General features: G+C 50.9%; 1 protein-coding gene across 12 annotated transcripts in view; it reads right to left on the bottom strand.

The window, feature by feature from the left end:
• Gtf2ird1 (GTF2I repeat domain containing 1) overlaps positions 1–15,888 on the bottom strand; it is an 88,558-nt gene that overhangs the window by 28,390 nt on the left and 44,280 nt on the right. For all 12 annotated transcript variants that reach the window (XM_050166109.1, XM_050166104.1, XM_050166105.1 and 9 more), the window contains 6 exons: positions 14,413–14,723; positions 13,241–13,330; positions 11,360–11,443; positions 5,341–5,524; positions 2,588–2,613; positions 905–1,013 (listed from right to left, as the gene is read on the bottom strand). In XM_050166109.1, the coding sequence (XP_050022066.1) occupies positions 905–1,013; positions 2,588–2,613; positions 5,341–5,524; positions 11,360–11,443; positions 13,241–13,330; positions 14,413–14,723 (804 nt within the window). The remainder of the gene's footprint in view (positions 1–904; positions 1,014–2,587; positions 2,614–5,340; positions 5,525–11,359; positions 11,444–13,240; positions 13,331–14,412; positions 14,724–15,888) is intronic.

The raw sequence follows: 15,888 nt of genomic DNA, 5'->3' as shown, positions 1-15,888 counted from the left end.
GATGGCCAGAGATACACACAGTGAGGATTTGTCTCAATAAAATAAAATATTAACAAGAAAATAAAAACACCACGCATCCTGGACCCCATGCTCCCACAGAATGGGGCTAACTGCCCTACGTTAGCATCAGGTCCCAGCTTCCAGGGTCATGTTCTCACTCTCGTCACCATCTTTCTGGGCAGCACGTGTTCCACAGCTCATGGCCCGAGCTGGCCAGTTTAGGAGTCTCCAGGCTCAGCAGAGTAACTGAATGGTGTTGGGGAGGGGGGGCGCACTGGGGACTGTAGGATATCTGTGAGCAAGATCTGGAACATGGGAATTCTAAAATAAATGTAAAATAAATGACTGATGTCATCTCTTTTTCTTTTTAAAAGCAAGCATGGAGATTGAATCCAGGGTTTTGTGCACAGTAGGAGGGTGCTCTGTCACAGAGCCAAGTCTACACCCCCTCACTGGGGGATTCTAGGCAGGGGCTCTACCACTGAGCCCCACCCCAGCCCCTCACTGGGGGATTCTAGGCAGGGGCTCAACCACTGAGCCACACCCCAGCCCCTCACTGGGGAATCCTAGGTAGCGCTCTACTGCTGAAGGACACCTGTAGCCCGAATGACCAGTTCTTGTTCTCCTCGGTTCTACAACCTGGTTTTGGAGTGAGGGCCAGTGACTCGGATGTCAGCTGAACATACAGATAAACAGTGTGGGTAACCAAGGTCCCTGAGATAACGGACACCTGAAATATCTAATCCTCCTCATTCTCTTGTTCCACTTTGCCTCTCACGGGACTAGAAAATCCCTGGTGTGGAAACCACGTGTCCAAGTGGGGGGGATGGGAACCAGTCAGGCCTCACCCCTTCCTAACCTGCGCAGAACACAGGCCTAACCCAGAGCAGAGGAGGGACCTTACCAAGCAGTCCCAGCCAGGTCCAGCATAGTGTCCCTACAGACCTCTGTAGAAGTATCTTCTGGTGGGCTGGCTGGCTCCAGCTTCACGGGGTCTTTGGTAAACTTGTTCCCTGCGGGAAGAGTTGAGCTTAAGATGGCAGCTCCTCAGCCAGATGTGGTGGCGTACACCTGCAACCCCAACGCTCAGAAGCCTGAGGTTGGGGGACTACTGTGAGTTTGAAGTCTGCTTAGACTACGGCCCTATCTTGAGAACCCCCAAAGTTAGGGTCTTTCCTGCTGGTGGGAGACACTCGGGCAGTGGCTTCTATAGGACATCCCGAGAGACACTCTTGGGAAGAGGCAGGCTGCCTCTGATCTCTTCTTTGGAGACTGTGTCTGAAACAGCCAGGAAGGCATCTGTCTACATCCTGCCTTCATTCTGGAAAGTTCTCCCCACACTCGGATAGGACGTGATAATGTAAGTACCTCAGGAGAAAGGCCACAGTCTCCACTCCTACCCATTTGTCCCAGGGGATCATTTTCTCCTTTAAGAGAACCAGAAACTAGAAGGCAGCTAGCTCTTCTTCCCCACTCCCCCTCTTTCTTTCATACAGAGGTAGGGTTTCTCTGTATGGCTCTGGCTGTCCTGCAACTCTATGTAGACCAGGCTGGTCTTAAACTCGCAGAGATCCATCTGCCTCTGCCTCAGGTGCTAGGATTAAAGGCCTTGCCACCACCGCCCGGCCAGCTGACTCTTCCTATCTTCTCCATGTCACAGATGGGGAAACTGAGGCCCACGGACAATGCTCGAGGTTACAAAGCGGGTCCATCACGCCCCGCGGATCTGTGCAGCTTTCGGTGGCTGGGGTTTGGGGGGTCACAGCATCTAAGGGAAATGCCACGGCCCCACTTCTCTAGTGTTTAATTGCTCTGTGTATATATGGGAGTGGGATCATACCCATGCCTGCTGAATGGCAGCACATGCCTGCAATCTCAGGATTTAAGAGATAGAGGCAGAAAGATCCTGAATTTAAGGCTAGCCTGGGTTACAGAGAATTTGAGGCCAGGCTGGGCTGTGTAGCGAGACACTAAAAAAGGGATTAAATAATGGGGGGGAATTAAATAAAAGAAGATAAAAAGAATAAAACAAGGTAGCTCGGGAGCTGGGAAGACTGATCTACAGGTGAAGTGACTGCCGTGCAGGCATGAAGCCTTGAACTTGAAGACCCAACACACATAGAAAAAGCCAGGCGCAGGGCCGTGTGCCCACAACCCAGATAAGGGAGGAGATGACATTAGTGAGCAAGCTGTCTCCAAAAGGAGTGAGCCAGAGAGTGATGGCTCAAGGACCAAGTTGACTTCTGGTCTCCACACGGACACACACACAGACATGCGCACACACACACACACACACACACACACACGCACGCACGCACGCGCGCGCGCACGCGCACACACATGTCCACACCCCAATCCAAACAAAAACCAAGGTCATTCCGAAGGGAACCTAGCTATATGTTTAGCAAATGGTATTACTATTTCCTCCAAGGAGACTCTAAACCGTACAGGGTTCCAGTCTGTCAGCCACTGGGAGCCCAGAGACCACATACAATCCCAAGATACAGAAGAGGATTCAAAATGACAGGGACAATTCAAGGAGACAGCAGCTCCAGGACAGACCACCCAATGGTACCCATTTGCTTACCTGTGAAAATGCGCTCATCAAACATCCTGGAAAGAGAAAAGAGAGGATGAGGTTGGCGCAGGCTGGTCCCTTCCAGAGATGGCCACCCATCTTGCCAGGTGGCTCTGAGAGCCACAGATAGGGTGCAGGGCTGGCCACACAAGTGGGCAAGCATTGGGGAGTGATGGTTAATCTCACCAACCTGATGAGACTTAGAGTCACCATAGAGACAAATCTCGGGGCATGTCTGTGAGGGATTTTTTAGATTGGGTTAATTGAAGAGAAGCCCCAATGCCCCAAATATGGGTGGCTCCATCCCATAGGCTGGGGACCTGGAGTGAATCAAAAGAAAGACAGCGGGGTGTGTGTGTGTGTGTGTGTGTGTGTGTGTGTGTGTGTGTGTCAGTGTTCATCTCTTCACTTCCTGACTGAGGATGCACTGTGACCAGCCGCCTCATGCTTCTACTGCCCAACTTCCCACCTGGATGGACTGTGCACCCTCACACTGTGAGCCCAAGAAACCGCTTTTGTTGGGTGTTTAGTTAGAGCAACAAGGAAAAGCAACAAATACAGAGGAAACCTGGACAACTCAGACTCCTGTCCCACTGTCACTCTGGCCCAAAAGACTGTATGGGTTTTGTTGTTCTGTTTTGCTTTGAAGACAGGCTCTCTCGTAGCCCAGGCTGACTTCAAATTCCCTATGTAGCCAAGGATGACCTTGAGTTCCTTCCTGATCCAGTAAGGCAAACTCTTACTGTGTTAGAATTACAGGCCTGTAAACACCATGTCTGGTTTTTGGGGCCCTTGGTATGGAAGCCAGGGCTTCGTGAATGCCGGGCAGGCACTTGACCCCCTAAACCACACCACCACCCCTAGACCCGCTCATTAAGGCCTGTTATACCTGCGTCTCCTAAAGTGCCAGGCTCGGCAAAAAGCAACTTGGAGCAAACAACAGACCACAACCATGGAAGGCGACCTGAGGGCTCCTTCAGGGGTGTTCTCAGAAAGCAGGGGCCCCAAGCAAAGGCAGAAACTACGGTGTTATGTAGATGGCTAAAGCAAGGTCCTTGTATTGATGGGCTCATACACAATTCATGGGACCTAGAGAGCTCTTGTGTTTGTGGCAGGGTCAGATCACGGATGGACCAATTAGAGGGGAAGAAGCTGGGTCGCAGGGATGGTTCAAGGACCAAGACACGCAGATAAAGTAATTGAAGCCCAGGCCAAGAATGGAGGCGTTCGCCTGTAAACCCAACACTTGGGAGGCTGAGGCAGGAGGATCTTTAGGTCAAGGCCATGGGCTATATATTATACATTATGATCTTGTCTCAAAAAGACTAGCAACAACAGTTACTATCGGCATGACTGTACAAGGGAAAGATTTGCCAAAGAGAAAGGTGTTCAGGAGGTCGGGGCTGGTTAGGTCTCAACTGTCCCGGTGACACAAACTAGCGTCACCTGAGGCACTGCCCGCATCAGATCAGCCTGTGGACGTGTCTCTGAGGAATCGTGTAAATCGATACAGGAGGACTCAGCCAATAGGAAGCATGGAGCAGGGTTAGCAAGCCAGAGACTGAGCCAACGAGCTGCGTGCCTCCGCGGTTCCTGCTCGAGTTCCTGCCCTGGCTTCCCTCAATGGTGAACTGTGACCTGGAACGGGAAACCAACCCCATTTCCTCCCAGAGCTGCTGCCAGTCACACGGTTATCACAGCACCAGGATGAGCCTAGGACAGGAGGCTGGGCGTGTAACCGGGGCCTGACAATGGTTAGAGCGTCTGCGGGGAACTATCGCAAAACTGAGTATTTTGAACAATCTGTCTAAATTAACGTTCTCACAGTACAAGAGACCCTATCTTTAAAACCACCAATGGCAAAATTTACAAAAACAAGAAACAAACAAACAAAAAACCTAGTCAGATATACTGGTGCACACTTTTAATCCCAGTACTCAGAAGGCAGAGACAGGCTGATCTCTGTGAGTTTGAGGCCAGCCTGGTCTACATAGTGAGTTCCAGATCAGCCAAAGGCACATAGTGAGACCTTGCTTGAAAAAAAAAAAAATAGTTCAACAAAACAAAACAATAAAGCCAATAAGTGCAGACTGAGTTAGGTGTCTAGGTTAAGGCTCAGGGCATAAAGTCTAAGCGTGACTTCCTGTTCTTCTGAGAGACTGGGGCTTGCTTCCCTGCTGTTTGCGGAGCTCAGAGAGCTCACACACATCTGGAAAACACTAGGCCTGAAGCAACCACAGAGACCAAGGCCAGAGGGAACTGGCTTCCTGTCTAGGGGCCCAGCTTCCCTTCTCAGTCCCGCCCACTGACCCAGCAGCTGAAGAAGTAACAAGGGGACCATTATTTATGAAGTACATAGTTGGGGGAGGCAGGGCCAGGCTAAAGGGGTTTCACTTCACTTTTGGGGGAGGCCGAGGAAAAAAGCCAGATGCCCTCATAGCATGTCTGGGTTAGTAGGCACATTTGATGGACTAGGGTCCCAAAGCACAGTTCTAAGTTCTAGAACCATCTGCTCTTCTTTTTGTCTTTGTGGCTCTGAGGGCAGAAAAATCCAGAGTCTCACACATTAGGCAGGTGCTCTACCACTGAGCCACGCCCCAGCCCCTCAGTGGGCAGTTCTAGGCAGGGGCTCTACCACTGAGCCACGCCCCAGCCCCTCAGAGGGCAGTTCTAGGCAGGGGCTCTCCCACTGAGCCATGCCCCAGCCCCTCAGTGGGCAGTTCTAGGCAGGCCTTCTTTCCCAGAACCCAGCCAGTGCACACCTCTTGATGATGAAGTGAATGCTGTGCCGCTCCTCCAGAATCCGCTTCAGCTTGGGCACCCCGTAAGTACAGGGCCGCTTGAAGGGGATCTTGTCCGGGATGCCCACAATTTCCACAGCCTCGGGGTCACAGGCTATCTTCCTATAGGGGACAGGGACCATGTGGTCCAGGCCCAGGGCTTCCGCTAGAAGGACAAGAACAAGGATGAGTATGAGAGACAAGTCACAGGATCCTGTTCCCTTCCATCTAATGCTGCCTTGGCTGTGTAGTAACAGAAACAATGGTGTCCTCTCTCTCTCTCTCTCTCTCTCTCTCTCTCTCTCTCTCTCTCTCTCTCTAGCCCTTTCAGACAGATTCTCACTATTTAGTCCTGGCTGACTCAGAACTCACTATGTAGACCAGGCTGGCCTCACATTCCAAGGCCTGCTTGCTTCTGCTTCCCAAATATTGACATTAAAGAGCAGGGCTGCCTTGACCAGGGTCTTTGTTTGTTTGTTTGTTTTGTTTTGTTTTTTGAGTCAGGGTTTCTCTGTGGCTTTGGAGCCAGTCCTGGAACTAGCTCTTGTAGATCAGGCTGGTCTCGAACTCACAGAGATCCGCTTGAGTGCTGGTATTAAAAGAATGCACCACCACCACCCTACCCAGGGTCCTTTTTGTTTTTACATTAAAAAAAAAAAAAGCATGCTAATTATTTATTGGGAGGCATTGCCTAAGTGCCTGAGCATGGAGGTCAGAGGACAACTTGCAGAAGTCAGTTCTCTCCTTCCTTCGGGTGGGTGCCGGGGATGAAACTCAGTGCATAAGACTTGGCTGCAAGAGCCTTTTTTCCCCCTTTTTACCAGTTGAACCATTTACCTTCCTGCTGCCCTGCATCTACTTGAGACAGGGTCTTATTACAGTCCCAGACTGGCATCAAATACACAGCAATCTTCCTGCCTCAGCCTCGCAAGGGTTGGGTTGTGCGCCAGGTGCACTAGCCTGCCAAGCACTAACTATTGCTTATTTTCTTGGGCCACGCTGGCCCTTGCTCTGGGCTTTCCCTGTTCTGCTCAGGGTGGTGTCCTTGTAGCTCTGAGCTGCCCTCCAGGCACTCACTGGCCACGCCAGGGCTGGGCAGAATAGTCCAGGCTACTTCAAGAGCAGCTCACTGTTTTCTTGTTGACGGGCCCGGGCCCGGTGTCTGGTGACAGCGTTGGCAGCCAGCTCTACACTGTGAAGTCACAATTAGCTCGTTGTCATATTAAATAATCCCTTGAAATCTCTGCAGCTGTCAAATCATTTCTTCCTCACCCCCGCCTGCTGTCTGGGGAGCCCCCTCCCTGCCTGCAGTGTCTGGGCAATCACTTTTTGGAGTTCATGTGAGCTCAGGACCATGCAATGTTGGATGTTTTCCCCCCTGAGATGGGGGGGTCTCTGAATTCACGATCCTCCTGCCTCATCTCCCAAGTGCTGGGATACTGGCGTAAACCACTATGTCTGGTTTATATGTCGCGGGGGATGGAACCCCTTCACACATGCTAGGCAAGCACTCTACCAACAGAGCCACATTCTCAACTCCTTTAGTTTTTGACAGGGTCTCTCTTTACACCCCAGGCAGGCCTGCAACCCTTAAATCCCTTTGTCTCAGTCTCAAAATGCTGGAATTACAAGTGTAAGAGACCACTAAGCCTGGTCTCTCTGCGTTTTTTTTCCAGAGACAGGGTTTCTCTCTGTAACAGCCCTGGCTGTCCTGGAACTCTCTTTGTAGACCAGTTTGGCCTCAAATTTACAGAGATCCCTCAGCCTCTGCCTCCTGACTGCTGGGATTAAAGGTGTACGCTGCCACCACCTCTCTCTCTCTCTCTCTCTCTCTCTCTCTCTCTCTCTCTCTCTCTCTCTCTCTCTCTCTCTCTCTCGCAGGCGCGCGCGCGCCCTGCCCCATCACAAGCATATATCATAGCCAGAAAGACAGCATCAGGGGCTGGCACTATGGTCAAGCAGATGCCAGCGCTTAACCAGGTCCTATTCTCTTGCACATAGCGAAAGCGTCTCCAGTTTCTACTCCCTACAGCCCAGGGGGTTCACCTGATTGTCGGGAGAGTCCTGTGCACACGCCACCCCACACCCTACACAGGGGGCCTGGGCTACCAGTCCCAGACTGCCCAGCAAGGGCATCATCTCAGGAAGCCACCTGACTCTCTAGCCCGAGGACTCAGCCTCCTCTAAGCCATCTTTGTTTCCTGGCCAAGCACTGTGGACACCTGGACACTAACACCAACCGCTGCATGCAACCACATTCAAGTTCTCACAGCTGTGCGCGCTTGCACACGAGGGTCCACAACCGCATGATCTTGCACACAAATGCCCACAGCTACATGCATGTGCACACAGTGCACACTACTGTATGCATCTGTTGGGGGCACAAAGGTCCTTGTGCCACAGATCACTAGGGAAACCAGGAATGTTAAACACATAGAGCCCACTTCTCAATGGAGGAGATAAAATAACTGTTTTCCCGTCCAGAAGGCAAGGAGTGGATTTTGTTAATAAGTTGGTGACTTTTTAGCTATCTGTGGAGGCAGACCTTACCCAAATTCCTCAGAAAGATTATTCTAGACTCTTCCCTCCCTAGACTGTTACCCATCCTTGCAGTAGATGTCCCGTGTACTTTACGGCCTGCTGACTTCTATGCTATTCAGAGAGCACACTAGATTCTGGGTCTTAAGCTACTGAACCCTCCCTCCCTTCCTCACGGTCGCATGTACTTTGTAAAAGAATCTCCATGTAGTCACACCTTCAAATGTATTGCGTACCTGGAACTGGACTGACTGTTGCCTGGAAAATTTCCCCCCAATTGTACTGAGTTTTAAATTTGCTGACGAGGAACTGCCTGGCATTAGAGCCCCCAAAGTCTGATCCAGATGGATGAAGTCAGTCTGCACTGGGTTTTCATTCTCGTCTCTTCATTTGGTTTGCTTCCCTGTCTGATGTCTGCGGGGACCCCCTCATATATCTACATGCAAGCACCACTGCTGAATGTCTACATGTAAATACCCACTGCTGCATGTATCTGCATGTTTAAGTACCCACTGCTGAATGTCTGCATGTAAGCACCACTGCTGCATGTCTGTATGTAAGCACCACTGCTTCATGTCTGCATGTACCTACTCACTGCTGTATGTCTGCATGTAAGCACCACAGCTGCATGTCTGCATGTAAGCACCACTGCTGCATGTCTACATGTAAGTACACACTGCTGTACGTCTGCATGTAAGCACCACTGCTGCATGTCTGCACCACTGCTGCATGTCTACACCACTGCTGCATGTCTGCATATACGTGCCCTTCAGGCATTGGTTGCTGTGGTCCTTGGACAGAAAGTCGTCCTCTAGGATAGAGGACCTTATCCCTATCACGTTATGTCTTAGGCTTTAATGGTGAGGTGCTCTGTTCTGGGGACAAGTTCTTAAATATTTTACAAAACTCAGCTTTTGGATCATCTCCTACGGAGTTTACCTCTCCAGAGTGAAAAAGACCTGTTAAGCAGAGGACATAAAACAGGCAAATAAAGCAGGAAAGCCAGAAGATGGTGCATACCTGGGAATCTGAGCCTTGCAGAGATGGAGGTAGGAAGATTGCTATGAGTTCAAAGCCAGCCTGGACTATGTCTAAAAAAAAAACCAGATAAAAGTGCCGGGATGTGACTCAGCTGGGAGTGTTTGCCTGGCACACTTGGAGCCCCGAATTCCACCCCCAGCATTGAATAAACTGGGCAGGGTGGCGTGTTCCTGTCCTGGAACACTCAGGAAGTAGAGGCAGGAGGATCAGAAGTTCAAGGTCATCCTGGGCTACTTGGAGTTCAAAGGCAGCCTAGGTAAAATGAGACCCCATCTCAAAATGAACACATAAATAAGAAAGAAGGCCCGGGGTGATGGTGGTGCCCCATGCCTTTAATCCCAGCACTTTCAAGGCAGAAGCGGGCGGATCTCTATGAGTTTAAAGACAGCCTGGTCTACACAGTGAGCTCCAGGACAGCCAGGGCAACACATAGAAGCCCTGTCTCGAAATACCCCCACCCTCAAAAGAATGAAATAAAAGGAAAGGAAAGGGAGAAAGGAAAGAAAGTAAATTAGTCACACGTACAATCACAGTATTTGCTGGGCTGAGGCAGCTTGTCCTAAGTAATGATTTTAGCCTAGTGTAGGCTATGAAATAAGAGCCTTGTCTCCAAAAAAATCTAAGAGGGGAGGAGTATGGTTCGGTGGGTAAAGGTGCTTTACGACAAAGCCCAAATATGAATTCAATCCCTGGAACTCATACAGCAGAAGGAGGGAATCAACTGCTGAAGTCTGTCCTCTGAGTACAAATATGTGTGTCACGGCACAGTTCAGCAGACACAGACAAACACAAAATAAATGTAGAACACTCACACACTCGGGAGGCGGAGGCAGAGGCAGGCGGATCTCTGAGTTTGAGGACAGCCAGGGCTACAGAAAAACCCTGTCTCGAAACAAACAAACAAACAAGGCACTCACATACCCCAAAACAACAACAAAACACACACACAAAAGACAAGCTAGTGATGACAGCTCACCAGGTACAGGCACTTAACACCAAGCCTGATAATCTGAGTTCAATCCATGGTACCTAAATGATGGCCGGGACAATCAAATCCTGAGAGCTGTCCTCTGACCGGCACGCCCATGTGATGGAGGCAGACAGACAGACAGACACACCACTGCACGTAATTAAAAAGTCTTAGCTCAGTTGGTAAAGTGCCTGTCTTACAAACATACAGATCCGATTCTGATGGCCAGAACTAATGCAAAATAGCCAGGAGTGGTAGCTTGTACTTATAAACTCCAACATTGGAGACACAGAAACAGATGGGCCCTGAGGCCCATTAGCCAGCTCCACTAACCTAAGCCAGTAAGAGACGATGTCTCCAAAAAAGAGATCAGGACACAGAAATGGGGATGGCCAGTAAGTTGGCTATGTTGGCTAGTTCTATGTCTACCTGACACAAGCTGGAGTCATTTGGGAAGAGGGAACCTCAGTTGAGAAAATGTCCCTACTAACTGGCCTATGGGCAAGACTGTGGTGCAGCTTCTTGACTGATGATTGATGTAGGACCAGCCCACTTCGCTGTGGGCTGTATCACACCTGGGTTGCTGCTTCTGGATGCTCTAAGAAAGCTGGGCAAGTCATGAGAGCAAACCAATAAGCAGCGTTCCTCTATGGCCACTGCTTCGGTTCCTGCCTCCAGGTGCCTGCCTCAAGCTCCTGCCCTGTCCTTTCGCCATGGAGTGTGAACCCCGAAACAAACCCTTTCTTTTCCAGGCTGGTTCTGGGGTCATGGTGTTTCATTGTAGCAATAGGAGTCTAAGACAGGGCCTCTCTGTGTACTTTTCCAGCTGGGATAGAACTTTTTATGGGGACCCTGGGTTCCATCTCCATCATCATGGACGTGGTGGTGCACACCTGGAATCCTAGCAGGAAGTACAGGAAGGAGGATCAAAAGTTCAAGGTCACTCTCCTACACAGCAATTTCAACACTAGCCCCGGCTACCTGAGACAGTCTCAGCAACAGGAATGGGGCTCCTGAGACAGTCTCAGCAACAGCACGCAACAAAGGTGCGTGATGTCTTAAAAATGATACCTGAGGTTGTCCTCTGGCCTCAACACGCACACACACGTATGTGCAACTACACACACATATGCATGCACACACAACAAATATAGTAGACTATAATAAGGGGCCGTGGGAGCAGCCAACAGAGAGCAACACGTCCCCCTGCCCATCTTCCCATAGGTGACGGAAGGTCTGGGGATCTGCCATCATCCCACCCCCACAAAGAATCTGCAAGGGAAATATTGACACAACCACCCTCTCCCCAGATAGGGGAGAGCCCACGCTGGATGCCATCCGCACTGACGTTGCGCGGGCGCCAGCATATGGCTCAGGCTGTTGTGTTGGGGAACACAAGCGACTGCCACACATAATGAGATGCTCACCCGGTGGGCTGCGCCGCCCACTCACCGTATCTGCTGTTAAACAGGATCTGCACGCACTCCCGCAGGGTGTTGATGTCCTCCATCTCCTTGATGAAGGCGTCCCACTTCTCTATCAAAACACAGAAGGCCCAGTGACGGGCTGGTCCCCTGTTCCTGCCATTCTCCCCCACCAGCCTAGGGTGCCACTGTGAAGAACACTGCTGGCCCATCCATTGTCGCCGCAGCCCCCGTGCAATTTAGGGTGCTTGGACAGTGTCCCCCCTCCGCTCTCTCGCCAGCTCCATGTCCACTTCCCCATCTCCCAAAGAGCCATGAAGGCACAGATCTGACTCCCCACAATACTCTTCCTTAGGAAGGCAAAGCCTAGGAAAGCCACATCTCTTGAGGAAGGAGGGTCTTACTATGTAGACCAGGTTGGACTGGATTTGAAATCCTCCTGCCTCAGCCTCTGTGTCACAAAGTCTAGGGAATCAGGCAGGGCTAGTGCTGGGACCCAGGACCCTAATACATGCTAGAGAAATGATCTTTGGTCCAGCCAAGCTCCCAGTCTAAAGAGGCACTCTAGTCCTGAGGCACACATCCTGCCCTCCATGGGGAACTGGGGGGCTATAAACAATTCGTGACTGTTCAACCACATTCCAGCCCCCCCCCACATCCTTCTTTACTTTCTTTCATCTGTTCTTTACAGACAGAGCCTTACTGCATAGCCCAGGTTAGCCTCAAAGGCAAGCTTCCTGTCTTAGTTCCCAAGTGCTGAGAGCACCCATACAAGGGTTCCTTCCTTCCTTCCTTCCTTTCCCCCTTCCTTCCTTCCTTCCTTCCTTCCTTCCTTTTTGAGGCAGAGTCTCACTATGTAGCTCTGGCAAGTCTGGTATTTTCTATGTAAACCAGACTGGCCTCGAACTCAGAGATCCTCCTGTCTCTCCTTCCTGAGTGCTGAATTAAAGCCTCATACCTAACTTTTTAAATATTTCTTCTCTCACAGGAAGAGTATAATTTTCCCCCCTCTGAGCACTGGCTGGAACATTCTGGGCTTTTCATGGATAGAATGGGGGCAGAAATGATAGTCACTTCTGAAGTGAGGTCATGAAAAAAAAAAAAAAAACCAGGCTTACTCCTTCCTGCCTTGGACCACCAAGCCTGAGGACGCCAGCCGCAGCAAAGTTGCGAGCCTGTTCTGCTGTCCTGAGGTAAACTAGCCCAGGTGGTGCAGAACTGAAGCCTCTGATCCATGGCTGCAAGGGTGACCTTCCTTCAGCCAAACCCTCAGATGAGACTGCTGCCCGGGTGACACCATGCCAATGAGCTCGCAAGAGACCCTACACACGAACTATTTTCTCATCCGCTGTGATAGCAAGGTTTACTTGTCAACTTGAACAGGATTTAGAATCACCATGGAAATGACCAACCGGCTGGGTGTGTTTGTGAGGGGGTTTCTGGACAGGGCTGTACCATTCCATTCCATAGCTGAGATCCCAGATTATATCAAAAGAAGAAACAAGCCGAACACCAGCCTCCAATTCATCTCTTTCCGGTCTCTGATTGTGTGACCAGGCACCTCAGACTCCGCGCCAGGTCTTCCGGGAGGTTACTTGGCACACTGTAGCCCTTTGAACTACGAGCTACAACCGAGTCTTCCTCCCTTAAGCTGTTTTTGGTCAGTGTCTTATCACAGCAAAGAGAAAAGTAACTCCACGGCAATGAGAAACTAACATACACGCAGAAACTACGTAGTAACAAACGCTATTTTAAGTTGTAGTTTGGGGACATTTGTGATGCCCGTGGCTGCTCTGACTCCCAGCCCCTCGCGCCAAAATGCTCCTCTCTCTCTCACCAGTATCTTCAGGACCCATTTTCCCCTCAGAAAACCACTCTGGCCGGGTCACTGCCGAGGGCGCTGGCCTACCTGACTTGTCATGGACAATGGAGAAGAGGATCCGCTTGGAGGCATGGACATTCTGGATGAGAGGCCCAGCAGGTCCTGCGGGCTTCTGTCCTGAACAAGGGGCAAAGAAAGGTATACATTTTGGAGGGGTCCCAGATACCTCAGAGAAACTAGAACTGGGAGCCCCGTGATTCCCAGGTTCCTGACAACCCACATCCCTAACCACAGATCCCAGCTGCTCTATACCAGCCTGGGAGATACCCAGGGGCAGGTACCACGAGAGCAGGTCAGGCTCCCCGTTTTCTTCTCACTCTCTTAATTTATTCATTTACTTATAAATGATCAGAACACAACTTGTGGGAGGTGGTTCTCTTTTATGATGTGGATCCCAGGAATTAAACGGAGGTCACTGGGCTTAGCGACAGGTGCCTCTAATTAGGCAAGCACTCGATCAACTGAGCCATCTCCAACACCCAAGTCTGAAATGTCCAGGCTGGACTCGAACTCACTGAGATCCATCCGCCTGCCTCTGCCTCTCAAGGGCTGGGATTAAAGGCGTGCGCCACCACCGCCCGGGCTGTTTTAGGAATCCCGATCCCAAGAATCTTAGATAAAGGATACTCCAGAAGTACCCTATTTTACAAACGAAGAAACTGAGGCTCAGTGAGATCGAGACTTGCCCCGGCATACACAGCCTGGATAGAGCTCACATCTCCTTCATTCCCAGCTGTTCCTTTTCTTAGGCCCACCCCTAAATCTTAAACCCAAGCAGGGTATGCAGTAGGTGCTCATTAAATGCATTATGATTTTATTTCTTTTTTAATTGCAGTCATCTCTTGGGGGGGGTGTGCACGCACACATATGCGTGAATGAGTGCATGTATGGACGCCAGAGGACAACTTGTGGGGTTCAATTTCCTCTTTCACCACGTGAGTCTGGAGAGATTGAACTCAGGTTGTGAAGCCAATCGACAAGCACCTGCTGGATCATTCCATCATCCCCATTAGTTTATTTACGCTCTCCACAGCCTGGGGGGGGGGGGATGCCTCCCGGCATCCAAGGTCTGTTCAGAAGGCCAAGTGGAGGCCCCCAGTTGAATTGGGTCTCGACAAAACCCATCCCTGCTCAGAAATGCTTCCTCCTTAGAGGCAACCACCCAGAGAGACACGGCAGGTCCCCAAACGCAGCATTACCACAGCAGTCGGAGAAATCTTGGGCACTAGGGATCTGGGACTCAGGTACAGGCCAGCCCAAGGTCAGGTCGCTGGGGGTCAATGGGCAGGTGGGTGCCTCCTGCTTGAGTTCCCGGATGGGGTGGTTGGGCACTGAAGTGCTGTACAGGAAGTTGGTCACGGAGGATGGGGTGGCGGTGGGGGGCAGGTCCTGGGGAGTGACCTTGGAGGCCTGGCCATGCAGACTGCAGTCTCGGGACCCCTTGGGTAGCAGGGTGACACCATTCATCTCCACCAGTGCCTTTGAGTCCTGTCCACCATCATCAGGAGGCCTGGGTGAAGGACAAGATAGGAGCTGCTTTGAATACCTACTCTTGTCTGCCACTCTCTCCCTCCACAGCCTATGTAACATACTCTAGAGAATTTAACAGAGCTGGGTTACTACACGTGTTCCAAGGGAGTGGGATGGGAGCCAGGCCCGACATCATAGGTAAGGACACGAGCCTGGTGGCACGGGCATAATGCCCGATACCAGGTGGCAACCTCTGAAGACCCAGGCCTGCCCCAAGCTGCCTCAGTTCTCCAGGCCACCAACCCCATCCTCCACCTGGCTCCTTCCCATCCCATCTGCCCCTCCTCCACACCTGCTCATGCATTGCTGGCAAAGACTTAGCAGCTAAGACAACACGAGGTCCCCAGTTATGCTGCGCCCCTGGTAGCCACCTTGTCCCAGCCTTGACCTCACTTCCCATCAGTCTTTTATGAATCTCATCAACAGCCTAAGCTCATATCCAGGCCGTGCGGCTCTCCCAGCTCAAGCCTTTTAAAACTAATTTATGTTTTTGAGACAGGGTCTCACGTAGCCAAGGTAGCCTCGAACTTACAGTGTAGTTGAAGATGACCTTGAACTCTTGATTCTCTCACCTCGACTTCCCCAAAAGTGTTGGGATTAAAGCCGTGCATCCCTACTGACAACCACATCTCTACACATTGTCAATCATTTGTCCCTGATCTCTGCACAGCCTTGCGGGTGACTCTTTCCCAAGTCAGAATTCTGCTGGACACTGACACAGCAGTAAGGCCCTTGGGAAACTCCCACGGTCATGCTCTGACTCACATTATGCTATAGGACCGGACCTTGGTCTTGCTTCCTCCTTTGGACCCAAAGCTTTCCCTAAAGGGTTCCCTTGGGGTCTCTCTAACTTTCTGCTCTCTGGTTGGGTACAGGATGTGACAGATTTATTTGTCTTCTGTTTTTATGGGAGACAATCTCATTGTGTAGCCCTGGCTGGCTTCGAATCTGCCAGGGTGGCCTCAAACTCAGCGATCCACCTGCGTCTCCCTCACGAGTGTGGAGATTAAGTCACGTACCGCCACACTCTGAAAGCTTGAATCGTCGTCGATTTGACTTCATCTACAATCACTTTGGAAGAAAGAGTCTCGGTGAAGGAGTTAGACTAGGCTGACCCGTGGGCATGTCTATAGGGGGACTTTCTT

Source organism: Alexandromys fortis, unplaced genomic scaffold, assembly GCF_014885135.2.
Source record: "Alexandromys fortis isolate MF-2015 unplaced genomic scaffold, M_Fortis_MF-2015_v1.1 scaffold_151, whole genome shotgun sequence".
NCBI classification, from domain to species: Eukaryota; Metazoa; Chordata; class Mammalia; order Rodentia; family Cricetidae; genus Alexandromys; species Alexandromys fortis.
The sequence above is the reverse complement of the archived record's forward strand: the minus strand, read 5'-3'. Positions and strand labels throughout refer to the sequence as shown.